The following is a 25,853-nucleotide window of genomic DNA, read 5'->3' as shown; positions in this document are numbered from 1 at the left end:
ATAATAATGCAGATTTTTTGGGGAAATCTTACTGAAAAACCTTGAAGCGAGGCTCAACCAGGATTTACCAGAACCTGATGTAGTGGATGAATGTGTTGTGCCATGAAGCTTTACTGAAGCTGAGTTTGGACTGACAGTAACAGGGTTTGTAGTCCTGGAGAGGATTATTCTACCAGACAGGTTTAAAGTCTTTACACAAACTGCTGCCTTTGAAAATATGATGATGATGATGATGATGATGAGTGTAAAAGAAGTCAAAACTATCCAAATATGGCACATTTTTATAGAGGACACAAAGTACTAGTGGACAAGACATGTATGCACATATTTAATACAGTAAACACATGAGCATTGATTTTATTTTATTTTTTGAACATTGGGAGACACATCAAGCAGAGGACAGAGTCCTTTTAACCCTGTAAGAACCAAATATAGAAAAATGAACAAAAAAACCCCTAAAAATATCTAGAAAAAAGAGCAAAAAAAACCAATCACAATATATATATATATATATATATATATATATATATATATATATATATATAAAAATTTCAGCAACAAAATTCTCTCTCTCTCTCTCTCTCTCTCTCTCTCTCTCTCTCTCTCTCTATATATATATATATATATATATATATATATATATAAAAACCTAAATATAGAAAAACATGAGCAAAAAAGTAAAATAATAATGACATTCATATACATTCCAGCATTGAAACAACTTGTGAAGCTCAGTCAGCGTTTTTATGGTGAAATACGAGAAGAGTAGCTTCAGTCAAAACTTCTGGCAGCATCTGTTCATTCCTTCAGTCTGAGCTTCTGGGCATGCTCAGAACTAATCTTTACATCAATGAATCACTCATCGTTTCATTATGGCATCTATATTACTAACCCGGCACAGTAACCTCAGAGGACTTCTTTATTTTATGACTTCAGGATCTCAGCGCATTGTGTGACCCTCTTCATATGCAGATCTTTGTGAACCTGCCAATAGCACTTAGGCCGAGTCTTCTCAGGGGGTGTGGTGCTAGGACTCCTCAGAGGGAGGATTCAGCATGTTCAGGCAAGACAAGCTGCCTCTCTTTGCCTTCACTTAACCCTCGTTCTCTGAGGAACCCTCGGAGAACCTTGACATTTTAAAGTGTTCTCAGGTTTTTTTTTTGTCTCCACAATCGATCATGAGCAGAGTGATTGATGTTAAATGAGAATGCAGGCCGACTGGGATCCACAGAGAAAACCAGCTGGAGAGATCAGAGTTAAGCCTCCAGGTACAGTCTGCATCTTCTATACTACGATCCACAGCAGTTTCTATACATTTTACTTTTTAAATTAACTCCTGTTGCACGAAAATGACATTTACTACTCTTCTTTCCTTAACTGCCTTCTTCAGTAATTTTCCAGGTGTGTGTATTTGGCTTTGTGGCATCTGACTGCCTAATCCAGGGGAGTCAAGCTCATTCTAGTTCAGGTTCCACATTCAGTGCAATTCTATCTCAAGTGTTCCGGACCAGTAAAATCACAGCATAATAACCAATAAATAACCACAACTCCTAATTTTTCCTTTGTTTTAGTGCAAAAAAGTACATTCTGAAAAGGTTTGCATTTAAGGAATTATCTTTCTACAAAACATTATGAACAACCTGAAATTTCTGAAAGTAAATTTCAACAACATTCATCCTCAGTTCATCATTTCCACATTACAACTTCCAGATCACAGAGTGTCTACAAAGGAACACAACATTTAGTCATCTGGAACTGAACCATAGAGGATTTACTGGAGGATCAAAATAAAAAAAGTCAGACAAAAAAAATTATAAAAAAAACAACAAAAACAAGACAAAACATTACAAAAATGAGACAGAAAATGACAAAAAAATTAGACAAACGACACGAAACAAAACAAAGAAATGAAAACAAAAAGTTACAAAGCGACAAAAAAATTGGCAAATGACACAAACGAGACGAAAAATGACAAAAGCAAGAAACAAAGCGACCAAAAAAATTAGACAAACAATGCAAGCGAGACAAAAAAAGCGCAAAACGACAAAAATATTACACAAAAGAACGAATAAAGCAAAACACAAAATGACAAAAAAGAAAAAAGACAAGTGACATAAAAAGGAAACACAAAACGACAAAAACATGAGACAAATGACAAAAGTCAGACAAAAAACAAGACAAAATATCACAAAACAAAACGACAAAAGAACGATGAACAATCTAGTATTTTATTATCCAAACAACTTGTTATGGTCTAGAAATTATTTTAAATTTATAGTTTTACTAATTTACAATCTGCAGTTAATGTCTTCTCTGGAATTTTTACACTTTGAGGGCCACTTTTGGCCCACGGGCCACATGTTGGCCACCCCTGATCTAATCCTTTACTATTTTTTTATTTGTTATTGCTCTCTATGTACAACACTGCGTAGTTGAATGTAAAATATATGATAAAAACAGACTACAAAAGGAGATTTTCAACACCAAATACTTCAATATCCTAAGGCTTAACACACAAATGTGCTGCACAGTCAAAGCAATCTTTTTAAAAAACTATTGCTATGAAAGGTCAAGGTGCTGCTTTCTTTCCCCAGATAAGAGGAGAGCAGTGCAGGAGAGAACCTTCACCAGATGGATGAACGTGTTTCTGCAGAGAGTGAGGCTCCGATCAATACACTTTTATTCCACACTGTTTTAAAAGAAACTAAGTCAGGATCGTGGTGTCTTCTTTTGTCCAGCGTGATCCTCCGGTTGAAGTGCACGACCTCTTCGCAGACATTCAGGATGGCAGAATACTCATGGTCCTGCTGGAGGAGCTGTCTGGGTGCAAACTGGTAAGAATCACGGCTACAAACACAAGATATGACGGTTCTCTTAGTTTATTACTCCACCAAGGAATGGCAGAGTTATGTGGCAATTGGTTTGTCTGCGAATCCGTCTGTCTGTCTGTCTGTCCGTCCGTGTGAAACATTACTCAAAAACAGACTAATGGATTTGGATGAAGTTTTCAGGGGAAGTCAGAAATAACACAAGGACCAGCTCATTAAATTTCCACAGTGATGCGGCTTATGGTCTGGATCTACAGCTTTGTTAAGGATTTCCCATTGCCAGATATAGCTGCCGGCACAGCGCCGCTGTAACCATGACAACAACTGAACACTGTGTCAGTTACCTGCTGACGATCACATGATTGTGATCCCACTACACACTAACTGTGATTTATCAGTTGGAAATCATCCAAGGAACTAATGATTAAACTGTGGGCTGTTTCTGAGTCCTGCTACATATTTAGGTCACGCAATGTAGCAAACCCCAGCCAGACATGTTAAGTTCAGCTGTCAGCCTTATTTTGAACACAAATCCACCTTTCTGTCCTTCCCTCCTTCCTTCAGGAAACACCATCAGAGCTTGTTTCCATTCCAGCTGCTTCTAAGTTTAGACACATCCTTTGCTAGACAGCAGCAGCTGGAACCGTTTTATTTCATCTTTACGTGAATTTTCAGACTTTATGGCAGCGTCTTCGTCATGTCAAAAAAACAGTTCTTAGATAAACACTTCCTGTGTCGCTGGAATGGTGACAAAATAAATGCACTTAACATTAAAAATACGTCTTCAAATAAAAGCATGGAGGGAAGGGTTATTTTAACACTAGCAAAACAAAGGCTTGCCAAAAGTGATGAAATGATCAACAGACCTTTATAAGAGTAATTTACACGCGATTTGATCTATACATAACATGCACATGCACAACACATGCCTCTGCTCAGCGCAAAGTCATTTTTTATGAAATATTTCATCTGTTGAAAATGGTACGTCAACTGAACAGCCTTGGAGGAGTACTGTGCTCTGAGTGCTTTTCTAGTTTAATATATGTTTTTCCTGCTTCAGTTCAGAGCAGATTGTGTATGAAAGATTGATGTAACCTCCACGTGTGAAAAGTAAAGCTAATATCAAAATGTCTTAAACCAGCATTTTTCTAAACAGCCAGCAGAGGGCGACTCCTCTGGTTGCAAAAAAAAAAAAAAAAGTCCATGAAAAAATAAGTCAACTTCTCACATGATTTGTTGCCTCAGTAGAGAATTTTCTAATGAGTTTTTGGTCTAAATCGCTAGGTTCAAGTCTTTTTGAGTCGGGCATGATGCTATTTTTGTAAATTATGGTCCAATTTCAAGAAAAATGTGTTGTAAATCAGGGCACACTTTAGGAAGGAGCTACTTTTTTAGTTGAGAGGTTGCTACTGTTTCATCATACATTGTATGTTTGAGTTTTCAAGGAGATCGAGAATAATATTCAGTTCCATTCAATTTTATTTATATAGCGCCACCTACTATTCAGATTGTCTCAACTTCAGATAGTTTTATCTATCTCGTCTTGTTCATTACACTCCATTTCACAACACCAACATGGCAGTGGTCAAATTCCCATCTTGAGGCTTCAGATTAGTTGTCCAAAAACCGATGGGTGACATCACAGTGGCAATGTTCATCTTTTGTTGTCTAAGTCTATTGTTTATAGCCGCTACCATCCATGAAATTAATTTAAAATACTACCGTTGAAGGTTGGCACACCTCTCATGATTGTTCCTAACTCTGTAGTACCTATATAGTAATAATAATATATAGTAATAGTAGTACCTATCTTCACTTCCACAGAACTACTCCTTCCAGTGTTTTTCCTGTACTTTCTTCTTTTAGCTTTACAGGTTTCGGTCATCTTCTCATCGCATTTTCAGGCTGAACAATATTTCCAAGGCCCTGGCTTTCCTGGATGACAGACATGTGAGTGTGTTTACTTGTAAAATGTGTGCTGTTGTTTTGACATGTTGCATTCTTGCTTTCCCTCAAATCCGGAATAACTAGATTACGATCGATGCCTCCTCCCCGTCGTCTCCTAGGTGAAGCTGTTTGGCATTGACGCCTCAGGTGTTGCTGATGGCACCGCTTCTGTTGTTCTGAACCTCATCTGGAACATAATCGTGCATTTCCAGGTCGGTCTTCCCCCGTTATTTCTCAGCCTAATTGCTTAACCCTCGTGTCGTCCTGCGGGTCAAAATTGACCCGTTTTAAAATTTGAAAATGTGGAAAAAAATATATTTTCACAGTGAAAACTTCCACATTTTCAACATTTTTGGGAAATTTTGGCATGAGCTGAAATCTGCTGTTGGGATAAGGAATCCTGCAAATGTTCAAGAGCTTGAACAAACTGCAAAGGAAGAGCGGGAGAAAATACCAGCTGAGATGTGCAAGAAGTTTCTAGATGCTCCAAGAAATGTTTGGAGGCCGTCATCGCTGCCAAGCCAACTATTAACCCTCCTGTTGTCCTCATTTACGGACACCAAAAAAATTGTTCCTTTGTCTGAAAAAAATCCGAAAACTCAGCAAAATATTCCCCACATTTATAAAAAAAATTGCAAAATCTTCAGGAAGAAAATTCCAAAAATTCTTTAAAAGTGTTCCTTAAAAGTTTTATTTTAAAAAAAAAATCCTCAAATTTGGCAAGAAATAAAAATTAAAAAAATTTAAAAAAATTAAAATGTAAATATTTTCGAAAACTGAATAAAAATCTTCAAAAAAATCCTAAAAATATCTAAAGTGATTCCATATATATCATAAAACTTCTAATATTTTCTTTAAGAACATTCACAAAAAATGTTCGTAAAGACACATTTTTAACCTTCGTGTCGTCCTGCGGGTCAAATTAACCTGTTTTAAAGCTGAAAAATGTGGGAAAAAAAATATATTTTCACAGTAAAACATTTTTGGGAAATCTTTGAACATTTTTTGGTGGAAAAAAAAGAAATGTTAAAAAAAAATGTTTCTTTAAGAACATTCACAAAAAAAGTCAACCACAATCCAGCAAAATTCACTGGATTTTGGTTGATTTTTATGTGAATGTTCTTAAAGAAAATATTAGAAGTTTTACATATATATATGGAATCACTTTATATATTTTTAGGATATTTTTGGCAGATTTTTATTCATTTTTTAAGAAATATTTACAATTTTAATTTTAAATTTTTTTTTTTCTTGCCAGATTTGGGGATTTATAAAAAAGAACTTTTAAGGGATACTTTTAAGGAATCACTGGAATTTTCTTCCTGAATATTTTGCAAATTTTTTATAAATTTGGGGATTTTTTTGCTGAGTTTCTGGAATTTTTTCAGACAAGGGAACAATATTTTTTGGTGCCCGTAAACGAGGACAACAGGAGGGTTAATAAATGTATTCTTGTCGGGGTGTTTGTCTCTGACCCTCCATTTTGCTACCATCCAGGTGAAGGAGGTGACGGGAGGTCTCCAGAGACATTCTAGCCTCTCGTCCTTATCCGTGAGCAGCTACCCGTCCTCCAGCGACCTCTCAACCTCGCCAGATGACGCTGGCAGCTTCTCCTGCAGCACTCTGCCAAGTAAAGGCAGAAAGGCTGCCAGGGAGCCAAAGTACCACGGGAAAGCAATTAAGACGCTCCTGTTGTGGGTCCAGAGATGCACATCGAAGTGAGTCTGAAAAAGATCCAATCGCTTACAAAGTCATTTCTGTCACCCTGAGCACAGTTGTGTTCCTATACAGCCACACTGAGTGAAACTACTTCTGTCAGCTTGCTGAGGTTTTGTCCTGCAGAGCAGCCGGACCGATCACCACAGCACTGAGTCAGCATGAGAGAATGTCTGACTGCACCACATTAACATTATTCTATAGTGCAGGTGTCCAACATGAGGCCCGTGGGCCAAAAGCGGTCCTCCAGAGGGTCCAATCCGGCCCTCAAAGTGTAAAAATTCCAGAGAAGACATTAACTGCAGATTGTAAATTAGTAAAACTATAAATTCATTTCTAGACCATGACAAGTTGTTTGGATCAAAAAGTAAAACGCTAGATTGTTCATTGTTCTTTTGTCGTTTTGTGTCTCGTTGTAACACTTTGTCGTTTTTTTGCTTGTTTTTTTGTCTTTTTGTCTGACTTTTATCGTTTGTGTCACCTTTTTGTTTCTTTTTTGTCTTGCTTGTGTTTTTTGTCTCATTTTTGTCACTTTGTGTTTTGCTTTAATACCTTGTTTTGTGTGTTGCTTTTTGTTGTTTTGTATTTTCTTTGTCTCGCTTGTGTTGTCTTTTTTTGTCATTCTATTTCTTTTTTGTGATTTTTGGTCTTTATGTCATTTGTGTAATTTGTGTCACTTTCTAACTTTTTATTCAATTTTTTGTCTCTTTTTTTGTTTTGTTTCATGTCATTTGTCTCATTTTTTGTCATTTTGTGTCTCATTTTTGTAATATTTTGTCTTGTTTTTGTTGTTTTTTTGTCTGACTTTTGTCGTTCGTCTTATGTTTTTGTTATTGTGTTTCTCACTTTTGTTGTTTGTCATTTTTGTAATATTTTGTCTTTTTTGTTATTTTTTGTCATTTTTTGTCTGACTTTTATCGTTTGTGTCACCTTTTTGTCGTTTTGTTTCACGGTTTTGTCATTTTTTTGTCTCATTTGTCCATTTTTTTTCACTTTGTACCTTTTTTGTAAAATTTTTTGTCCCTTTTTCGTTTTGTTTCATGTCATTTGTCTCATTTTTGTCATTTTGTTTCTCCCTTTTGTCGTTTGTGTCTCATTTTTGTAATATTTTGTCTTGTTTTTGTTGTTTTTTGACTTTTTTTAAAAGTAGAATACTACATCATTCAGTTCCAGATAGCAGTGACTAAATGTGTTCCTTTGTAGACACTCTGTGATCTGGAAGTTGTAATGTGGAAATGATGAACTGAGGCTGAATGTTGATGAAATTTTTTTTTTTTTCTTAAGAAATTTCAGGTTGTTCATGATATTTTGTAAAAAGATAATTTCTTTAACATTTTCAGAATGTACATTTTTGCACTAAAACAAAGGAAACATTAGGAGTTGTGTTATTTAGAGGTTATTATGCTGTGGTTTTACTGGTCCAGAACACTTCAGATCAAACTGGGTTGAATGTGGAACCTGAACTAAAATGAGTTTGACTCCCTTGGTATAGTGGGTAAAATGCTGGGTGTGTTTGTATTTTTTTTTAACCAGATCAGAATCAGCTTGGTGCCACTAAAGTCAGGATGTGAAATAGTGGTGATAAGAATGGTTTTGGTGGAACATTTGCATCCAAGGAGGCAGCACTGTCTCTAAAATGGAAAACCCAAAGCTGCCCTTTTTCATGATCCAAATACTCGACAAAACTTGAAATTTTCCACGTGTAGGTTTCTGCTTAGAGGTTGTTGCTGTTTTGAAAACTTTCACATCAAGGTAGTGGACTTCTCCTGAGAGAGAATTGGAAGTTTATGAGTGGATGTATTTTTTAAATTATTCTATTTAACCTTTATTTAACCAGGAGAAATCCCGTTGAGATTAAGAACCTCTTTTTCAATAGAGTCCTGGCCAAGATAGGCAGCAGCAAATACAAAACACAGTTATGAAATTAAAACATAATTAAAATATGAACAAAAAATTCAATTTGCATAAATTTACAAGTAAGTTATAAAAATCAAGTGCATGTTGTGGAATCAGCCTCAAGAAATCACAGTTTAGATTTAAAAGCACTCAATGAGATGAACTCGGTTAGTTTTCAGTCTTTCTGCAACATATTCCAGGCAGAATGTGCGTAATAAACAAAAGCCTTTTTACCCAGTTCAGTACAAACACATGGAACTGAAAGCAACTAATGATCTTGTGAATGGAGAGAGTAAAGATCAGAACTTTTCTGTGCAGTTAGAGAACAAATGTAGGCTTCAGTAGTCCAAGTATTGCCTTATATATGAAAATATGCTAAAACAGCCATCCCACCCCAGACTAGAAGTCGCAGTGAAGCATCAACACTTTACAGTTCATAATAAACCTCAAAGAAGCATGGTAAGCTGTGTCAACCATTCGAAGACATTAAGCAGAAGCATTCACATCCAACAGACAAAAAAGTCACAGCGACAAGCCACTTTTTTACACTAAAAGAAAAACTTGTTTCGAAAATAAAAACCCAATTTTAGCTTCTTCAGTATGTTCTGTGGTTTTGAGTGTGCAGGTATGGGGTGGAGGTGAACGACTTTGGGAAGAGCTGGAGGAGTGGGCTGGCATTCCTGGCGTTGATTAAATCCATAAACCCAGGCTTGGTTGACCTGAGGGAGAGCTTGTCCAGAGAGCCGAGAGAAAACATCCAGCTGGCCTTCATGACAGCCCATCAGAGTCTGGAAATACCACCGCTACTGGAGCCTGAAGGTAAAAGCTTCTAGAAGAAGTGTCTGACATCCATGTAGCCTCATTTACTGAGACAAACGTCTTTCTGGAGGTATCAGCTACCTTCTAAACGGTTCATCTTTGTTCCCACAGATGTGATGTGCAGCTCACCAGACGAGCAGTCCATCATCACGTACGTTTCTATGTTCCTGGGGCATCATTCAAGCACAGATGAGGTCAGTGTTTCTACATTTTGAGCAGTACACGTATCAGGAAGCTGATACCAGTCCTTATATGTTTGGTTAACTAGCAGCCAGTTAGCAAACCCACATTTTAGAACAGATTGAATGTAACAGATGGAGCCAATGAGGAATTGACTTAAAGCTGCATTTCTTCAAACAGCCAGCAGGGGGAAGAAAAGAAATAAGACTGAATAAAAGTTCAAGAGAAAATAACTACTTCTGATTTGACTTTTTGACCGTCTTCCTGTACATTTTCCTAATGAATTTATGGTCTCAAATGCTAGGTTTAAGTCTCCTTCAGTGCAGTATGATGTTAATTTTGGAAGTTGTGGTCAAATTTAGAGTAAAATAGATGTTAAAGCTGAGTTCATCATATTCTCGTGATTGCCGAGCTGAGCAACATAGGAGGCTAAAACTCACAAGGTGGTGAGAATATTCATAGGAACAGTCCCCTAATGGTCCCATTTCTGATTCCATATTATCTTAGTGTGTCAGAACAATGACAGAAAGCTGCTGCTTTGCTGTATGTTGCTGTCAGATGTTACTCCAGTTTTATGAGCGTGTAGGAAACAGAACGATGGAGGATGGATTGATGTTGTGTTTTGAGTTGTTGGTGGCGACATTACAGAAGCGAATCGAGGGGAGGAAAACGGTGCTTGCTGTAATTCTGAGTTTAACCCAGCAACATGTATCATCATCAAGTTTGACTAGTCAGTGTTGAGACCTGTTTAGTCGTTTTTCAGAGCTGCTCAGGTCCCCTAAATACGGCCCTGAAAGAGGATCTATAAGGGCAGATTTTGAGGTCAAAAAAGGTTCAGGCTGCTCTAAATTGGTCTACAAGTTCCTGCAGTGGAATATGGCCTAGAACAGGGGTGTCCAACATGCGGCCCGTGGGCCAAAAGCGGTCCTCCAGTGGGTCCAATCCGGCCCTCAAAGTGGAAAAATTCCAGAGAAGACATTAACTGCTGATTGGAAATTAGTAAAACTATAAATTTAAAATAATTTCTAGACCATGACAAGTTGTTTTGATCATAAAGTAAAATACTAGATTGTTCATTGTTCTTTTGTCATTTTGTGTCTCATGTTTGTAATATTTTGTTCTAACTTTTGTTGTTTGTCTCATGTTTTTGTCTATTCTATTTTTGTTGTTTTGTTTCTCGCTTTTGTCTTTTTTTGGTCTAATTTTTGCCATTTGTCCATTTTTTTGTTAGTTTGTAACTTTTTTGTCTAATTTTTTGTCTCTTGTTCTGTTTCATGTCCTTTGTGTCTCGTTTTTGTCGTTTTTTTTCTCATTTTTTTTCATTTTTGGTCTCATTTGTGTCATTTTTTGTCTCGCTTTTGTTGTTTGTCCATTTTTTGTCGCTTTGTAACTTTTGTGTAATTTTTTATCTTTTTTGTCTTGTTTCGAGCTGTTTGTCTCATTTTTGTTATTCTGTGTCTCGTTTTAGTCATTTTATGTCTCATTTTTCTAATATTTTGTCTTGTTTTGCTGTTTTTTGTCTATTTTTGTCTGACTTTTGTCGTGTTGATCATAAAGTAAAATCCTATATCATTCTGTTCCAGATAGCTGTGACTAAATGTTGTGTTCAGGATATTGTCATTTCTCACATTTGTGTCATTTTGTATGTAATTTTTCTAATATTTTGTCTTGTTTTTGTCTTTTTTGTCTGACTTCTGTCGTGTTGATCATAAAGTAAAATCCTCTATGGTTCAGTTCCAGGTAGCTGTGACTAAATGTTGTGTTCCTTTGTAGACACTCTGTGATCTGGAAGTTGTAATGTGGAAATGATGAACTGAGGCTGAATGCTGCTGAAATTGATTTTATTTTTCTTCAGAAATTTCAGGTTGTTCATGATGTTTTGTTAAAAGATAATTCCTTAAATGTGAACATTTTCAGAATGTACTTTTTTGCACTAAAACAAAGGAAACATTTGAAGTTGTTGTTATTTATAGGTTATTATGCTGGAGATCAAATTGGACTGAATGTGGAACCTGAACTAAAATGAGTTTGACACCCCTGGTCTAGAACATCTACTCTCAATGACAAGCCTAAGCTCAAAATGCTTTTTTTATTAATCAACAAAGATAAATGTGTTCCCAAAACTGTGAACCAAAGATATTTATCTCTCACTCTAACTACCACTGCGACAGGATCATTCAACAGATATAGAAGTCTCTGAGATCCCCAGCTTCGGATCCGTGGAGCCGCTCGGCTTTGGAGAGACTCTCGCCGATGATCCAGAAGCCCAAGCTTTGCTCAAAGGATTGGAGAAGAGCAGCGAGCAGCAGCTGTGGAGACGGTGGTCCAGGAGATCTTCAGGAAGCCCTCGTGTCGCCTCGCTTCACGTGAACGGAGCCAACGAACTCTCCTCCAACAAAAACAAAAGCAGGAGTCAGAGAGTTTTCCAGCCGCCCAGTCCACTGGACGCAGGCGTCTCCAACCAGGACATCCGACTGTGGTTGGAGAAGGATTCAGATCAGAGCTACGGCAAGAAAAGAGTGGATGAAAGTCGCTTTTCATTGAGCTCTGAGGAGGGAAGCTACAGCGTGTCGGCGCTGGACTCAGACGAGGAGGACGCATACAGCTACATACTGAATCTGAACAAAGAGGTTTCTCAGCCATATAATCACCCGAAAAGACAAGTAGAAAAGGTGGAAGAGGAAACAGCGGAGGAACTCAACGAAGAGTCCAAACATCTGGAAGGACAAGAGACGTTTAATGGTGATGAATGTAAACATCAGGAAGGCTATGCGGAACAGAATGCAGATTCTGATCTAGAATCAGAGGCCGGCAAACAGTCGCTGACTCACAAGAAGCTTGATTTGGACAGAAATGAGAGCAGCTTCAGAGAGAAGTCAAACTATAGAGACGGGTTTGATTTGGAATCTGAAAGGAGAAGCGAAGAAGAGTGGAGACTTGTTAGAGGACGGAGTAATGACGACGGTGATTGTTTCAAGGCAGAGAGAGAGGAGATGGAAAACGCTCAACTGGAGAAGGATGGATGTGACAAAACACAAGATGATGGAGTGGAAACAAAGATTTGTGAAGTGGGTAATTGGCAGAAAGAGTCTGAGGAAGGAGGAGAAGGAGAGCTCTCTGAAAAATGGGGACGAGTGAGTGAGTGGAGAAGAGTTCAGGAAGAAGATGAGGGAGAAGAAGGGCAGGGTTCAGGTAATGAAAGAGAAGAAGTAGAAAAGAGCGGAGGTCAGAACAGGGCGAATTTAGAAAGTTTGGAGGTAGGAGTGAAGGAAGAAATATTAACTGACCATCCTGAATCCAGGAGTAAAAACACAGAGGAAAGTGACAGGAGAGACAATGCTGTCAGGATGGATTCAACCAAGAACTGTAAAGACGTAGAAAAGACTGGAGACACTGAGGCAGAGATAAATTCAACAGATTTTGAGCCAGTAGATGGGAAAGAGAGAGAAGTGGAGATCAGAAGACACAGAGATCTGATGATAACAGACCCTCTTGGTGAAACTACCCCAAAAATGGACGAAGTAGGAGATGCTGACGTCCATGATGGTGTTAAAACCTGGACTCCTTACTGCAGTGAAGCCTCTGAGTCCTTCAGGTGATCATTTATTATCGTTCACTAAACCTCGCTCCTCTCACACTTGTCAAGGTTTTCGATTTAACACGACAATCCTCAGTTTACACTCGCTTCCAGAATGTACTTTTACGCCTATTTTGAGATATTTGATTAGAAAAAAATGAATGGAAATGGCAATATTCAGAAAAGGTTTTTGTCAAAAAAAAGTTTGCCTGGGATGGTTTTTGACCTTTCTGTGAAAAAAAGTAAATGCACTCTTCAGATTATATTTTTTTGTCCATACCTCTCACTTATCTGCTGTGCATATGGACACAGCCTTCAGTTTAGTCAAAAAATCCCTACATTTTTGCATTATGACTGTTGATAGTAGCAGAGTCAAACCTGACTTCTAAGCTGCATCAAGAAGTGCATAATTTAGTGTTTTTTACAGAGTCTGGTAAGCTCACATTATTTATTTTTGGTGATTTTTTTCTGGTGAGACATGTAGAATAAAGTAATTTTAAATGCATAACATGATTTTCAGCCTGCATTTATTTCATAGAACTATATGAAAGCAGAAGAAAGTTGTAAATCTGATGTCTCTTTCTGGTTTCTGGCTGGTTCTTGAGGGGTTTGGAGGGTTGATGTGACTTTTAAAAACCACAGATGTGAATGTAACACTCCTGTTTTTATCCACTCTTTCAGCAGCGAGGGAGGATTCAGCCTTCAGTCTTGTGACATAACTCCATTAGAGCTGGAGATGCTCGTGGTCCTGTGGATCCTGCTCTACTGCTGCCTCATCCTACCTCAGATGAACCTCTGAGCGCTCCCCTCCCGTTAAGAAATGCTTATTAGCCCAGTTTGCTCTAATGAGCCAAACAGAGACAGCTAGAGCCGAGGCCGAATCTGTGTCGCTAAATGTCCCTCAAGGCATTGTTTAATGACTATATTTGCCTCGCGCTGCCAGCAGATTTGTAAGAACTCAGGCTATAGTTTCAGATAAAGCTGGAATCCATATTATTAGGCAGGTTTTCAGCAGCTTGGTCTCACTCTACACACATTATCAGACGTGGTTTGTGGGCTGGTTTTGCTGTCCAAAACGCCGTGCATTTGATTGATTTTCCTGGTAGGATTGCACCTTTAAGTTTTATTTAATCGACCACATGGTGGCGTCGCAGCATCACAGCAGCGACCGTCTCACATGACGACCCGCTGAGAGTCCCACATGAGCTGCTGTTTAATTAGAGGCTGTATTGACGTGCTGAGATGCAGATGATAATATTTAATGAGCGCTTTTACATTTGGCAGAGCCTCACTGTGCCCAGAACGTATAGAGTTCCATGGTTCTCAGCTCAGATGACAGTTAAAGCGTATTATTAGCTTTTTTCATGACATTTTCATGTGATATAAACAAAACAGCTTCTTGATCTGTTTCAATCCACTAAACCAGAGGTGTCCAACATGCAGCCCGTGGGCCAAAAGTGGTCCTCCAAAGGGTCCAACCCGGTCCTCAAAGTGGAAAAATTCCAGAGAAGACATTAACTGCAGATTATAAATTAGTAAAACTATAAATTTAAAATCATTTCGAGACCATGACAAGTTGTTTTGATCAGAAAGTAAAATATTAGATTGTTCATTGTTCTTTTGTCATTTTGTGTCTCATTTTTGTAATATTTTGTCTTTTTTTGTCTGACTTTTGTCGTTTGTGTCATGTTTTTGTTTGATTTTTGTCGCTCTTGTGTTTTTTGTCTCATTTTTATCATTTTGTGTTTTTCTTTAATTTGCTGTTTTGAGTGTTGTTTTTTGTTGTTTTCTCGTTTTTGTCGTTTTGTGTTGCAGTTTTGTCTCGCTTGTGTTGTCTTTTGTCATTTTGTTTCTTTTTTGTCTTTTTTTGTCTTTGTCATTTGTGTAATTTTTGTCACTTTCTAACTTTTTAATCAAATTTTTTTCTCTTTTGCTTCATGTAAGTTGTCTCATTTTTTGTCATTTTGTGTCTCATTTTTGTAATATTTTGTTTTTGTTTTTTGTCTTCTTTTGTCTGACTTGCCATTTGTGTTGTATATGTCATTTTGTTTCTCATTTTTGTCATTTTGTGTTTCACTTTACTTGTTGTTTTCTGTGTCGTTTTTGTCCGTTTGTGTTTTTTTCTCGCTTGTGTTGTCTTGTTTTTTCTTCTTTCTTTCTTTTTTCTTTTTTTTAAAATCATTTTTTGTCTCGTATATGTCATTTGTGTAATTTTTTGTCCTGTTTTTGTCCATTTTTTGTTGCTTTGTAACTTTTTAATCATATTTTTTATCTCTCGTTTTTTCATGTAATTTGTGTCATTTTTTTGTCGTCTTGTGTCTCATTTTTCTAATATTTGGTTTTGTTTCACAAATCCTCTATGGTTCAGTTCCAGATGACTAAATATTGTGTTCCTTTATAGACACTCTGTGATCTGGAAGTTGTAATGTGGAAATGATGAACTGAGGTTGAATGTTGATGAAACTGAATTTATTTTTCTGAAGAAATTTCAGGTTGTTCATGAAGTTTAGTAAAAAGATAATTCCTTAAATGTGAACATTTTCAGAACTGGTACTAAAACAAAGGAAACATGAGGAGTTGTAGTTATTTATAAGTTATTCTGCTGTGATTTTACTGGAGATCAGACTGGGCTGAATGTGGAACCTGAACTAAGATGAGTTTGACACCACTACACTAGACAGAATCAGGCCTGTAAATACTGCATTTCTTGACTGTAGACATGTCTTTCTCATGTAAAATTCCTGCTGGTGTGTACACAGTGGAGCTGGAGCAAAATAAAAATGTGCTGAGTTACATAAGTGTTCAAAATCCATGTTGACCAGAATTAAAGAGGGGAATGACTATGGGATGTCCTTGCTGTCCTCTGCCAAACACACACACACTCACACATCGCCGGTGAAATTCTAAGAAACCAAAAACAGGCCACCGTTGTTTGCTCAGAGCTCGACCCGTGGGTCAGAAGCTCAGCCCCCAGAGATCGATGCGCTTTCAACACCGCCGCTGCCGCCCCCGCACCGAGCCACGAGAACAACGCTTCCCCAAAGCAGGCCGGTCTGACGGGCGATCTGGGCCAGGATGGCGAGAGGAGAAGCAGTGATGCCTGCCATGTGTGCTTTCCTGACAGCACTGCTAGCGTGTTCCTCGGCCCACAAGAACCAACGAGAGCCCGACCAACGGCTCAACACGTCCATCCTGAACGCAGCCTTGGCCTTTGAACCCTACCGTGACCTGGCGACCAGAACCGCCGCTGACCCCGGCGTCCAGCAGCAGCAGCAGAACATCCTGTTCTCACCCCTGGGCTTGGCGTCGGCTCTCGCTCTGCTGTGCCGAGTCTCCGGGTCCGAGAGCCGGAGCCAGGCCCTGGAGGCCCTGGGGTTGGCAGCCAACGCCACGCAGCAGAGTGTGGAGGCCACCGTATCAGCTCTCACTGATCTGCAGCTCGGCCTCCAGCAGGCAGGGGGTGGAGCGTCTGATGCTGGGATTGGTGGAGCAGGGGAGGATGCTGGAGACAGAGCCAGGACAGAGGATGGAGCTGAGGATGGGGCTCGGTTAAAAGTGTGGAGCAGCCTGAATGTCGATGGAAAACCCTCAGCAGACTTTAAGAGTTTTCTGCTCAGTGGACGCCATGGCTTCAACATGAGCTACGAGACGCTGATGAAAGACTTGCAAGACTCAGACAAACTTATACTCAACAATTATGTGTATTTCAAAGGTAGTTCTGTGTTGTATAAATGATATTAGTTTTCAGTCCCTCCAGGATTTCGAGGCTTTTTTCCAGATTGTTGCGTCCCTAAAATGCCTGAATTCACAGCAACTTTTCTAAAAAATTGCGATCTAAGTTGCGATGTTTTCAGCAAATTTGTTGCGATGAATTGGCGAGAGACAGTGACAGTTGCTAAAAAGTTGCATTTTTTTCAGCTTTTAGAACACGTTTCAACATTTTAATAGACAATATTTCTTCCTAAACTAATTCTTTAACGCTCCAACCCATTTCCACCAGCTGGTACACCACGGTGGGAAACTAGCAGCAGCCAGATACTGGTTTAACAGGAAGTGGTTGGTAGATTTAAGGCATTAAATGATCATTTACTACTGAATGAATCATATTTGGACACATCTGTCAGTGGCTTAAAAAGTTAATTTCACATCCTGGTATTCACACACGTGTTCACATGCACACGCTCACGGCTCGTCACGTCATTAATGAATCTAACTTCCCTTCATTCTTTCAGAGCTCCAACAGATCTGGATCAACAGCTTCCATCATGTGATTTATACTGGTACTGGACTGGTACTGGTCTGGTGCTGGTCTGGTAGAGGTCTGGTACTGGTCTGGTAGTGGTCTGGTGCTGGTCTGGTAGAGGTCTGGTACTGGTCTGGTAGTGGTCTGGTGCTGGTCTGGTAGAGGTCTGGTACTGGTCTGGTACTGGTCTGGTAGAGGTGTGGTTCTGGTCTAGTAGAGGTCTGGTACTGGACTGGCAGTGGTCTTGTAGAGGTCTGGTAGCGATCTGGTGCTGGTCTGGTGCTGGTCTGGTACTGGTCTGGTAGAAGTCTTTTTGTTTGTATTCCACCACAATATTCCACGAGTGTAAAACAGTTTAGCTCCGCTTTGGTGAAGAACATCAGGAACTGTTTTTCACTGTCTTTAGCAGTAATTTCTGTTGGTAAATGAGAAACATTAGAATGGGACAGGTCTGCATCTTCACACCAGAAACAAGGAAATGAATTGTGAGACGTACCTGCATTACGTTTGCGCTGGGGACTGCTGTGATCGGTAGAACTCGTGAGAGGCGGGACAAAATTGCGGAAAAGTTGCGGGTGATTGGACAAAATTGCAGAATTTGCGGAGATCGTTTGAATTCTCGAGAATTCATGGAGGGAGTGAGTTCTGTTCAGCCAGACAGGTATCAGAAATATCATTCCAGGCAGATTAGAAAATGTATATTCAGCATCTGCTTTTTGGCAATTTATCTTCGTCTCACATCCATCAGGTCTCCATCCGTTCGAGCGGCGCCACACGGTCCTCCGGAGCTTCCAGCTGAACGCTACCACCAGCGTGGAGGTTCCCATGATGTTCATGGACGACTCGTCAGAGGTGATGATGCTGTACGACACCAACTGCTCGGCCACCGTGGTGCGGCTGCCTGGTTCGGATCGCCCGGCCTCGCTGCTGCTGCTGCCCAAAGCAGAGCTGCAGCCTCTGGAGGACTGTCTCTCCGACGGACGCATGAACTTCTGGCTGAGCCACCTGAAGCCGGGGTAGGTGGGGAATCCAAAAATGAAACCGTGTCAAGCTTCCTGCTCGCTGTTAGGTGTTCCTGATGGCTTGCGTTGACAGTTGTGTCATCTACTTCACAACACAGTTGCACCATTTTGCATCCCTGTTTGAACGGCTGCATTGCAGGAGGAGCGGTTCACGTTATCTACTAGAGTACATTTACTCAAGTACTCAAGTTACTCTACTATATTTCAGGGAGGGATATTGTAACGTTAAATGAATGATAAATCCAGTCTAGTTCTCAAAGCATTCTAAAGCTTTCAACACAGTTTGGACAAATGTTGGATCATTCTGGGCAATTCTGAGTTCATTCGGAGGACATTTGTTCCAAAGCAATTTAGACAGTATTTATGTGATTTTGGACATGATTCAAGGCATTTTTGGCCATTTTGAGTCAATTTAAACAACTTTAAAATCATTTTTAAACAGCTTTAAACTCATTGTAGGCAAATTGTGGATTTTGTATAGACATGGTCACAATGAAGATAAAAAACATTTTTACTTTTAATAAAATGTATGCAGATATAGCCCCTGGACTTCAAAAGTCCCTCAATTATAGATTGACCTGGACAAGTTTTCACTCATTTTTGACAATTTTCTCATCGTTTTCAACAAGTTTTATGTCAGCTTGGATCGTTTCTCATCATTTTGGATCATTTTTGTGTCTTTGGGATAATTTTCAAGTCATTTAGGAGAAATTTTATGTCATTCTGGACTAATTTTCTGCATCTATGGAGTATTTTAGTAAAAATGTATGCAAGATATATCCTGTGAGCTTCAAAAGTCCATCAATTGTCTTTTGACCCATATGTAACACTGGTCCAGTTGTTTATAGACATTTAAATGCAGTAATGTTCTGTTATAACTTCAAGTAAAGGATATAAGCACTTTCTCTACTGCTGTTTGCAAAATACTGTGGGACAAATACAGTAAATTACACAAATATATCTCCTTTATATTACGTCCCAGTAGTTCTGGATAATTCTCAGAGCACATAAGAACAAAAAATTTTAATGGTGAGATAACTTTAGGTTCTTTAAACACCATAAATCCAATTCCATTTACCTTCACTGTTTTTGCTCAGATGCTGATTTTAATATGAGGATGTTAACATAAAGGTCAGCATCTTTGCAGTATTTGTCCATTATAAATGGTGTTTGCTTATTCCTGAGCCTACAGTATGTCGAGCATCGTCAGCCCTGCAGTCTGTTGTTCGGCAGCATGATGAACGACGCCGGGCCGATTCTAAGTCAGCAATTATTACTGCTCTGTACATCAGAGAGGGAAAGCCTGCAGCTCGGGTCCCACACGTTGTAACAAGACAGCTTAGAGCAAATCCATTAACACATCGATTGTTTGTTTTCACAGGCGAGCAGAAATCCGTTTCCCTAAGTTTCAACTCAGGAAATCCTACGGTTTAGAGAGGCTCCTGAGGAACGCCGGGGTATCATCCGTTTTCTCCCGCTCAGCCGACTTCTCCGGAATATCGCAGAAGAAGACGCTGGAACTCATCAAGGTTAAGAACGAGCTAAATGTTTTTCTTTGCTGATGTGAGAGACTGTGAAGCTATCAGGCATGAGTGGTTTTTGTGGAAAATGATGCATTTAGACCAGGGGTGTCCAACATGAGGCCCGTGGGCCAAAAGTGGTCCTCCAGAGGGTCCAATCCGGCCCTCAAAGTGGAAAAATTCCAGAGAAAACATTAACTGCAGATTGTAAATTAGTAAAACTATAAATTTAAAATAATTTCTAGACCATGACAATTTGTTTAGATCATAAAGTAAAATACTAGATTGTTCATTGTTTGATGTCTGGTTTTTGTCATTTGTCCATTTTTTCGTCTAATTTTTTGTCTCTTTTTTTGTTTGGTTTCATGTTGTTTTGTCTAATTTTTTGCTGTTTTGTTTCTCGTTTGTGTTGTTTTGTGTTTCCTTTTTGTCTCGCTTGTGTCTTTTCTCTCATTTTTTTGTTGCTTTGCAACTTTTTTGTCTATTTTTTTCTCTTTGTTTCGAGTCATTCGTCTAATTTTTGTCATTTTGTCTCATTTTTGTACTATTTTGTCTTGTTTTAGTTGTTTTTGTCTTTCTTTTGTTGTTCGCCTCATGTTTTTGCTGCTTTGTTTCTCGTTTTTGTCATTTTGTGTTCCCTTTTTGTCTCACTTGTTTTTTGTCTTTTTTTGTCATTTTGTGTTTTGCTTTATTCAATGTTTTTGTCGTTTTGTGGTTTTTTTGTCTCACTTGTATTGTTAATCTACTTTTTAATTGTTTTGTTTCTCGATTTTGTCATTTTTGATTTCATTTGTGTAATTTTTTTGTCTCGTTTCTGTTGTTAGTCCATTTTTTTGTCGCTTTGTAACTTTTGTTCAATTTTTTTGTCTCTTTGTTTTGTTTCGTGTTGTTTGTCTCGTTTTTGTCATTTTGCTTCTGATGTAACACTTTGTTTTGTTTTCGTTGGGGTTTTTGTTGTCTTTGTTCATCTGACTATTGTCGTTTTGATCATAAAATAAAATCCTCTATGGTTCAGTTCCAGCTCACTAAATGTTGTGTTCCTTTGTAGACACTCTGTGATCTGGAAGTTGTAATGTGGAAATGATAAACTGAAGATGAATGTTGCTGATATTGAACTTATTTTTCTTCAGGTTGTTTATAATGTTTTTTAAAAGGATAATTCCTTAAATGTGAACATTTTTGCACTAAAACAAAGGAACCATTAGGAGTTGTGGTTATTTATAGGTTATTATGCTGTGATTTTACTGGTCCGGTCCATTGGAGATCAGACTGGGATGAATCTGGAACCTGGACTAAGATGAGTTTGACTCCCCTGAATTAGAGGCTTGATCTTCATCTCCTTCATTTTCTTTGAGCAAACACTGATCAGCCACAACATTAAAACCACTGACAGGTGAAGTGTTTAACACTGATCATCTGCTGCCATTCGTGTGGATGTTACTTTGACACGTACCACCCACCTAAACATTATTTCAGACCAAGTGTACCACATAACAGCGCTTCCTGCCAGCAGAGGTCCTCCCACAGCGAGATCATGGACACTGCAACACCAAATAAACTGCTCAGAGGACTGTACTATGATTCGTGAGTTATGAAGAGTCTCATGAAGGTGGTTATCGTTTAACCTGCTACATCGCCATGGTAACTTGTGTTGTGGCGCTACCCTGGTCTGGAGCAGGTTATGTTCAGAATTTTGGATTTAAAGCAGTTGTAAGAAGCGTCTCCCTTTAACCCAGGGGAGTCAAACTCATCTTAGTCCAGGTTCCACATTCAGTCCAGTCTGATCTCCAGTGGACCGGACCAGTAAAATCACAGCATAATAACCTATAAATAACCACAACTCCTGATGTTTCCTTTGTTTTAGTGCACAAAAATGCATTCTGAAAATGTTCAAATTTAGGAATTATCTTTTTACAAAACATTATGAACAAACTGAAATTTCTTTCGAAAAATAAATTCAGTTTCATCAACATTCAGCTTCAGTTTATCATTTCCACATTACAACTTCCAGATGACAGTGTCGACAAAGGAACACAACAATTAGTCATCTGGAACTGAACCATAGAGGATTTTACTGTATGATCAAAATGACGAAAGTCAGACAAAAACCAAGAAAAGCAAGACAAAATATTAGAGAAATTACATACAAAATGACCAAATTGTGAGAAACAACAAAATCCTGACAAAAACACAAGCGAGACAAAAAGAACACAAAACGACAAAAACATGAGTCAAATGATAAAAGACAGATAAAAAAGACAAAAAAACAACAAAAACAAGACAAAATTTTACAAAAACAAAAAACAAAATGACAAAAATGAGAGAAACTACACGAAACAAAACAAATAGAGACAAAAAATTTGACAAAAAATTACAAAACAACAAAAAAATGAACAACAAAAATGAGACATAAAATGACAAAAGAACAAAGAACAATCTAGTATTTTACTTTATGATCAAAAACAACTTGTCATGGTCTAGAAATCATTTTAAATTTATAATTTTACTAATTTACAATCTGCAGTTAATGTCTTCTCTGGAATTTTTCCACTTTGAGGACCGGATTGGACCCTCTGGAGGACCACTTTTACATACGATGCAGATTCTCAGATGTGGGAAAATGGTCTATCTATCAGCTTTACGTTACTAAAACCACTGAATAAAGCTGTGTAGTTCTAATACTGCAAACCATGTTGGAACCTGACAGCATTCAGCTGGTGATGCAGAAATCGCATTCATATTTTTTTATACTTGGTCCTGATTTGCTGCAAAGTCAATTTTCACTGCAGCTAATAGAACACAGTTCAGAAAATGGATCTTTCTATTGGTCACATTAGAAATAAGTATCTGCACTGATGGCTAAAATGAATATATTAACACCCAATTAATGGTTTTCTACCAGCATTCCTGTCTTACATCGTTGGCAGTGGCATCACTTTTTATATTGCTGTTGTTCTCCATAATAACAACCTGTTGGCTGAAATCAGTGGGACACAGTTGGTCCATTTGGTGTAAGAAAGGTCACTTGATGCATTAAATGCATCCTTTTATGTGAGTCTAAAGCAGAACAAAGAAAGCTGATAACCACCTTTGTGATACCTGCTATCTCTGACTGAAGTTTTAGGTTTTGTTGAGGCGACTTCTACAAAGAAAGTCCGGCTATATCAAACTTGTTTTGTGGTTTGGCCCTCTGGAAAGACTCGAGGAGTACAAAAAAGTTCCCAAGTTTGAATTGGCGTCCAAAGTCTCCAGATACCAAGCTTATCACTAAAACGTATTTTAGCCATCAGAGGTTAGATAAGAAAACAACACAAACACTTTTGGCAAAAGCAAACACAGAGATATAAGCCTTCAAAACCTAAAATGCTATTTATTAAAACACATAGACTCTACACTTACATAATCAGCACTTACACAGGTTAGCATCAGGTAAACATCCATATCAATTAGATGTTGTCTGGCCAGTTTATCTTAGTCACCATTAATATTTTATAGATTAAATGTCGGAGTACTTCATAAAGTTCTCCACCTGATCAGAAAACATCACAGGGAAACAATTGTTCTTGCATTATTATTTTTCAACATCGTCTCCTTTAACTTCGATGCACTTGGTCCACCGATGTTTAAGCTTCATTTCCCCTTCATGGGGTGAGGTCACATCTTGAATCTTCACAGTCTCCTCAACAGCGTGGTGGACCTTGATAGGACCCAAAAGATATTGAACTATGCCTGGGCAGGGCGAAGCCAGAGGAAACTCTGGTGGAGCCCCGTAGCGGTCCTGAATCGGCAAATCGGTCGTCCGACCTGGGTATAGGGGCGAAAGACTAATCGAACCATCTAGTAGCTGGTTCCCTCCGAAGTTTCCCTCAGGATAGCTGGCGCTCAGAGTCTTGCAGTTTTATCTGGTAAAGCAAATGATTACAGGTCTTGGGGCCGAAACGATCTCAACCTGTTCCCAAACTTTCAGTGAGTAAGACTTGGACCCGGGCGTGGAATGCGACCCACCTAGTGGGCAAGAACTGATGCTGCGGGATGAACCAGTGAGGATGAAAGGTGAGGTTTCAGTTTGGAAAGAAGTCAGACGCTGCAGGTCGGGTTGAGAAAGGTTCATGGGTCAACAGTTCAAATCTGCATTTGGCTGCTTCTTCTACCTGGACTGTCGACGGACACATTGTCCTGGAGCAACAGCACGCCAGCTTGAAGGTTTCTTCCCCGTCTTTCTTCGATTGCTTCAAACACTTGAATTTTTGTGGACAGTGACATAAGGCTTTATGCCCCAAAATGGGAGTTACGCCCCTCGTTACCCAGTGAGGTTGATGACTTTTTGAAGGACCCTCAAAACACCATTCAGAATCAAATTCAAAAGGCTGTACCCTGTCTAACTTTGGATGGATGGATGGATGGATAGATAGATGGATAGATAGATTTGAGAATGGATCCATGGATTCCTCATCCTACAACCCAAAAGACCCATAGGATCCCCTGCCAATGTTCTGAACACCTCTGGACACCACTATAGCTTCTAAAGAGTCAGAGCTACACAGTGTTAGTGGTTTTAATGCTGTGTGTGATGCTGTATATTCAGCGTCTGTTCTCTCTGCTCCTGTTTCTGCGTCTTCAGGCTCCTCATGAGGTTCTGTTGGAGGTTGAAGAGACCAAGTCAGAAAACGGGGGGAGACCCGACATCATGCTGGATTTCTCCGTCCCCCCGAGAATAACCTTCGACAGACCGTTCATGCTGATAATCTATGATGATCTCACAGGGCTCATCCTGCTCATCGGGAGAATTATCGATCCCACCAAGGTCTAGATGAGCGAGAACATCCCAGCCTTTTTTCGTCCTATTTTTTTCTTGCTATTGATATAACACTGCATTCAGTTACAGAATATGTCAGCTTTGGCCTGAATCTGTCCCAGTATTATAGCATATCATTTAGAAAAAAAGCAGTGGAGTTGCAAAGTGCATTTTGTTTTTCAAACATTACAGGATGATTTATAGTTTATTTCTCCATTTTCTCAAAATGATGAAAAGACATTTAAATGGTAGCAATTTATCCCTGTGACTGAATCTCTGCTATTCTTGCAAAAACATAAAACGCTTTTTCTTCCATTACAAAAGCATTTTCTCTTTTTGTCATTTTTCCCTGCTCTGAAACCCATTTCCTCCTGTAACATCTCTTTATCGTCTTATGCAATTATTGGAAATTGCTTTGCAAGAGCATCCAGGCTTATTCGCCAACGCAGAGAGAAAAAAGAAAAAGGGAAATGCTCATGAAATAGTGTCCCATTTTCCCAGTGTTGTAGGGTTTCAGTAGCTGTGGGACATTAGCTCATTTTTACCTCAGCCAGACAGCCTTGTGAAGGTATCGCAATGATATTTAGCTCATTGAAGGGATGATGAATAGGGGAGAGTTTGATGAATAGGACAGCAGATCTATCACAAGTAACAGAAATGTCAGCCTATTAATCAGGAAGGGTTCCACTGACACACAGAAAACCTTCGGTTTGTGAGCCGTTTGAAAGACTGAGGGGTCCCCAGAGGCCAGTGGCGACAATCTGACAGCAGCGATTGGCCGAGTGTGCAGAGGTGAGGCAGCCGGCAAGGTCTGAACTTCCTTTTCAAACCTTCTGTTTTCATTCTTCAACTATTTACATCACTTTTCATGAGAACACCAGATTGTAAATGGCCTCCAGGAAAGACGGTCTGAAAATGTCTGCCACCGTCCCCATATTTAGATAATAATTGTGTCTCATCCGTCCACAATAGATGACTTTATGTGCCATCTTTGAACATGGTGTGCAGTGCGTAGATTTCAGGGTGGCTGCAGGAGATTCATCCACATTTAGAACATCTGCATTGGCAAATACAAACAAGAAAGAACCAGAAGACATTAAATAGAGCATTGCAGTTTTGTTATGTAAGCCTACAGTTGCATACAAAATGATTCAACCCCCCTGACGTTTTTGACATTCTGGCAAAATGAGCAACATTACAACTGCAGGCAACTAAATCGTATAAGAGATGAACAGTTAGTTTACTGAAATATAATCCCAAAGCAAAAATCAAGATTTAATTCAGAATCCATCCAAACTTCCAACTTTTTT

The 25,853-nt window shown here is 38.9% G+C and overlaps 2 protein-coding genes across 3 annotated transcripts; both read left to right on the top strand.

Moving 5' to 3' along the window:
• The first annotated feature begins 669 nt into the window (after positions 1-669).
• On the top strand, positions 670-15,762 carry clmnb (calmin b). 2 transcript variants are annotated; one of them, XM_023262737.3, is made up of 11 exons: positions 670-1,063; positions 1,187-1,268; positions 2,595-2,656; positions 2,739-2,834; positions 4,695-4,778; positions 4,895-4,987; positions 6,273-6,493; positions 9,013-9,206; positions 9,318-9,400; positions 11,558-12,981; positions 13,645-15,762. In XM_023262737.3, exons 2-11 carry the CDS (start codon positions 1,202-1,204, stop codon positions 13,760-13,762), a joined length of 2,442 nt encoding a protein of 813 aa, XP_023118505.1. In that variant the 5' UTR covers positions 670-1,063; positions 1,187-1,201; the 3' UTR covers positions 13,763-15,762. The 2 variants fall into 2 exon arrangements, with proteins under 2 accessions (XP_023118505.1, XP_035800589.1); XM_035944696.2 differs by having other exon boundaries at positions 670-1,268; positions 13,648-15,762.
• A 131-nt stretch (positions 15,763-15,893) lies between these two features.
• Positions 15,894-24,866, top strand: LOC111563601 (alpha-1-antiproteinase 2-like). The gene is made up of 4 exons (XM_023262733.3): positions 15,894-16,675; positions 17,955-18,222; positions 19,610-19,757; positions 24,370-24,866. The coding sequence occupies exons 1-4, from the start codon at positions 16,039-16,041 to the stop codon at positions 24,556-24,558; spliced, it is 1,242 nt and encodes a 413-aa protein (XP_023118501.1). The 5' UTR covers positions 15,894-16,038; the 3' UTR covers positions 24,559-24,866.
• Positions 24,867-25,853: the final 987 nt, after the last annotated feature.

The sequence above is a fragment of the Amphiprion ocellaris genome, chromosome 12 (genome assembly GCF_022539595.1).
Source record: "Amphiprion ocellaris isolate individual 3 ecotype Okinawa chromosome 12, ASM2253959v1, whole genome shotgun sequence".
Classification (NCBI taxonomy): Eukaryota; Metazoa; Chordata; class Actinopteri; family Pomacentridae; genus Amphiprion; species Amphiprion ocellaris.
The sequence above is the reverse complement of the archived record's forward strand: the minus strand, read 5'-3'. Positions and strand labels throughout refer to the sequence as shown.

Excerpts from the sequence above, each read along its gene's own strand:
- LOC111563601 (XM_023262733.3), top strand. The coding sequence starts at position 16,039 with ATGGCGAGAGGAGAAGCAGTGATGCCTGCCATGTGTGCTTTCCTGACA. Across the intron at positions 18,223-19,609 it reads CTGAGCCACCTGAAGCCGGG|GCGAGCAGAAATCCGTTTCC; the intron begins GTAGGTGGGGAA and ends TTGTTTTCACAG. Across the intron at positions 19,758-24,369 it reads AGACGCTGGAACTCATCAAG|GCTCCTCATGAGGTTCTGTT; the intron begins GTTAAGAACGAG and ends CTGCGTCTTCAG.
- clmnb (XM_023262737.3), top strand. The coding sequence starts at position 1,202 with ATGAGAATGCAGGCCGACTGGGATCCACAGAGAAAACCAGCTGGAGAG. Across the intron at positions 4,988-6,272 it reads ACATAATCGTGCATTTCCAG|GTGAAGGAGGTGACGGGAGG; the intron begins GTCGGTCTTCCC and ends GCTACCATCCAG. Across the intron at positions 6,494-9,012 it reads GTCCAGAGATGCACATCGAA|GTATGGGGTGGAGGTGAACG; the intron begins GTGAGTCTGAAA and ends TTGAGTGTGCAG.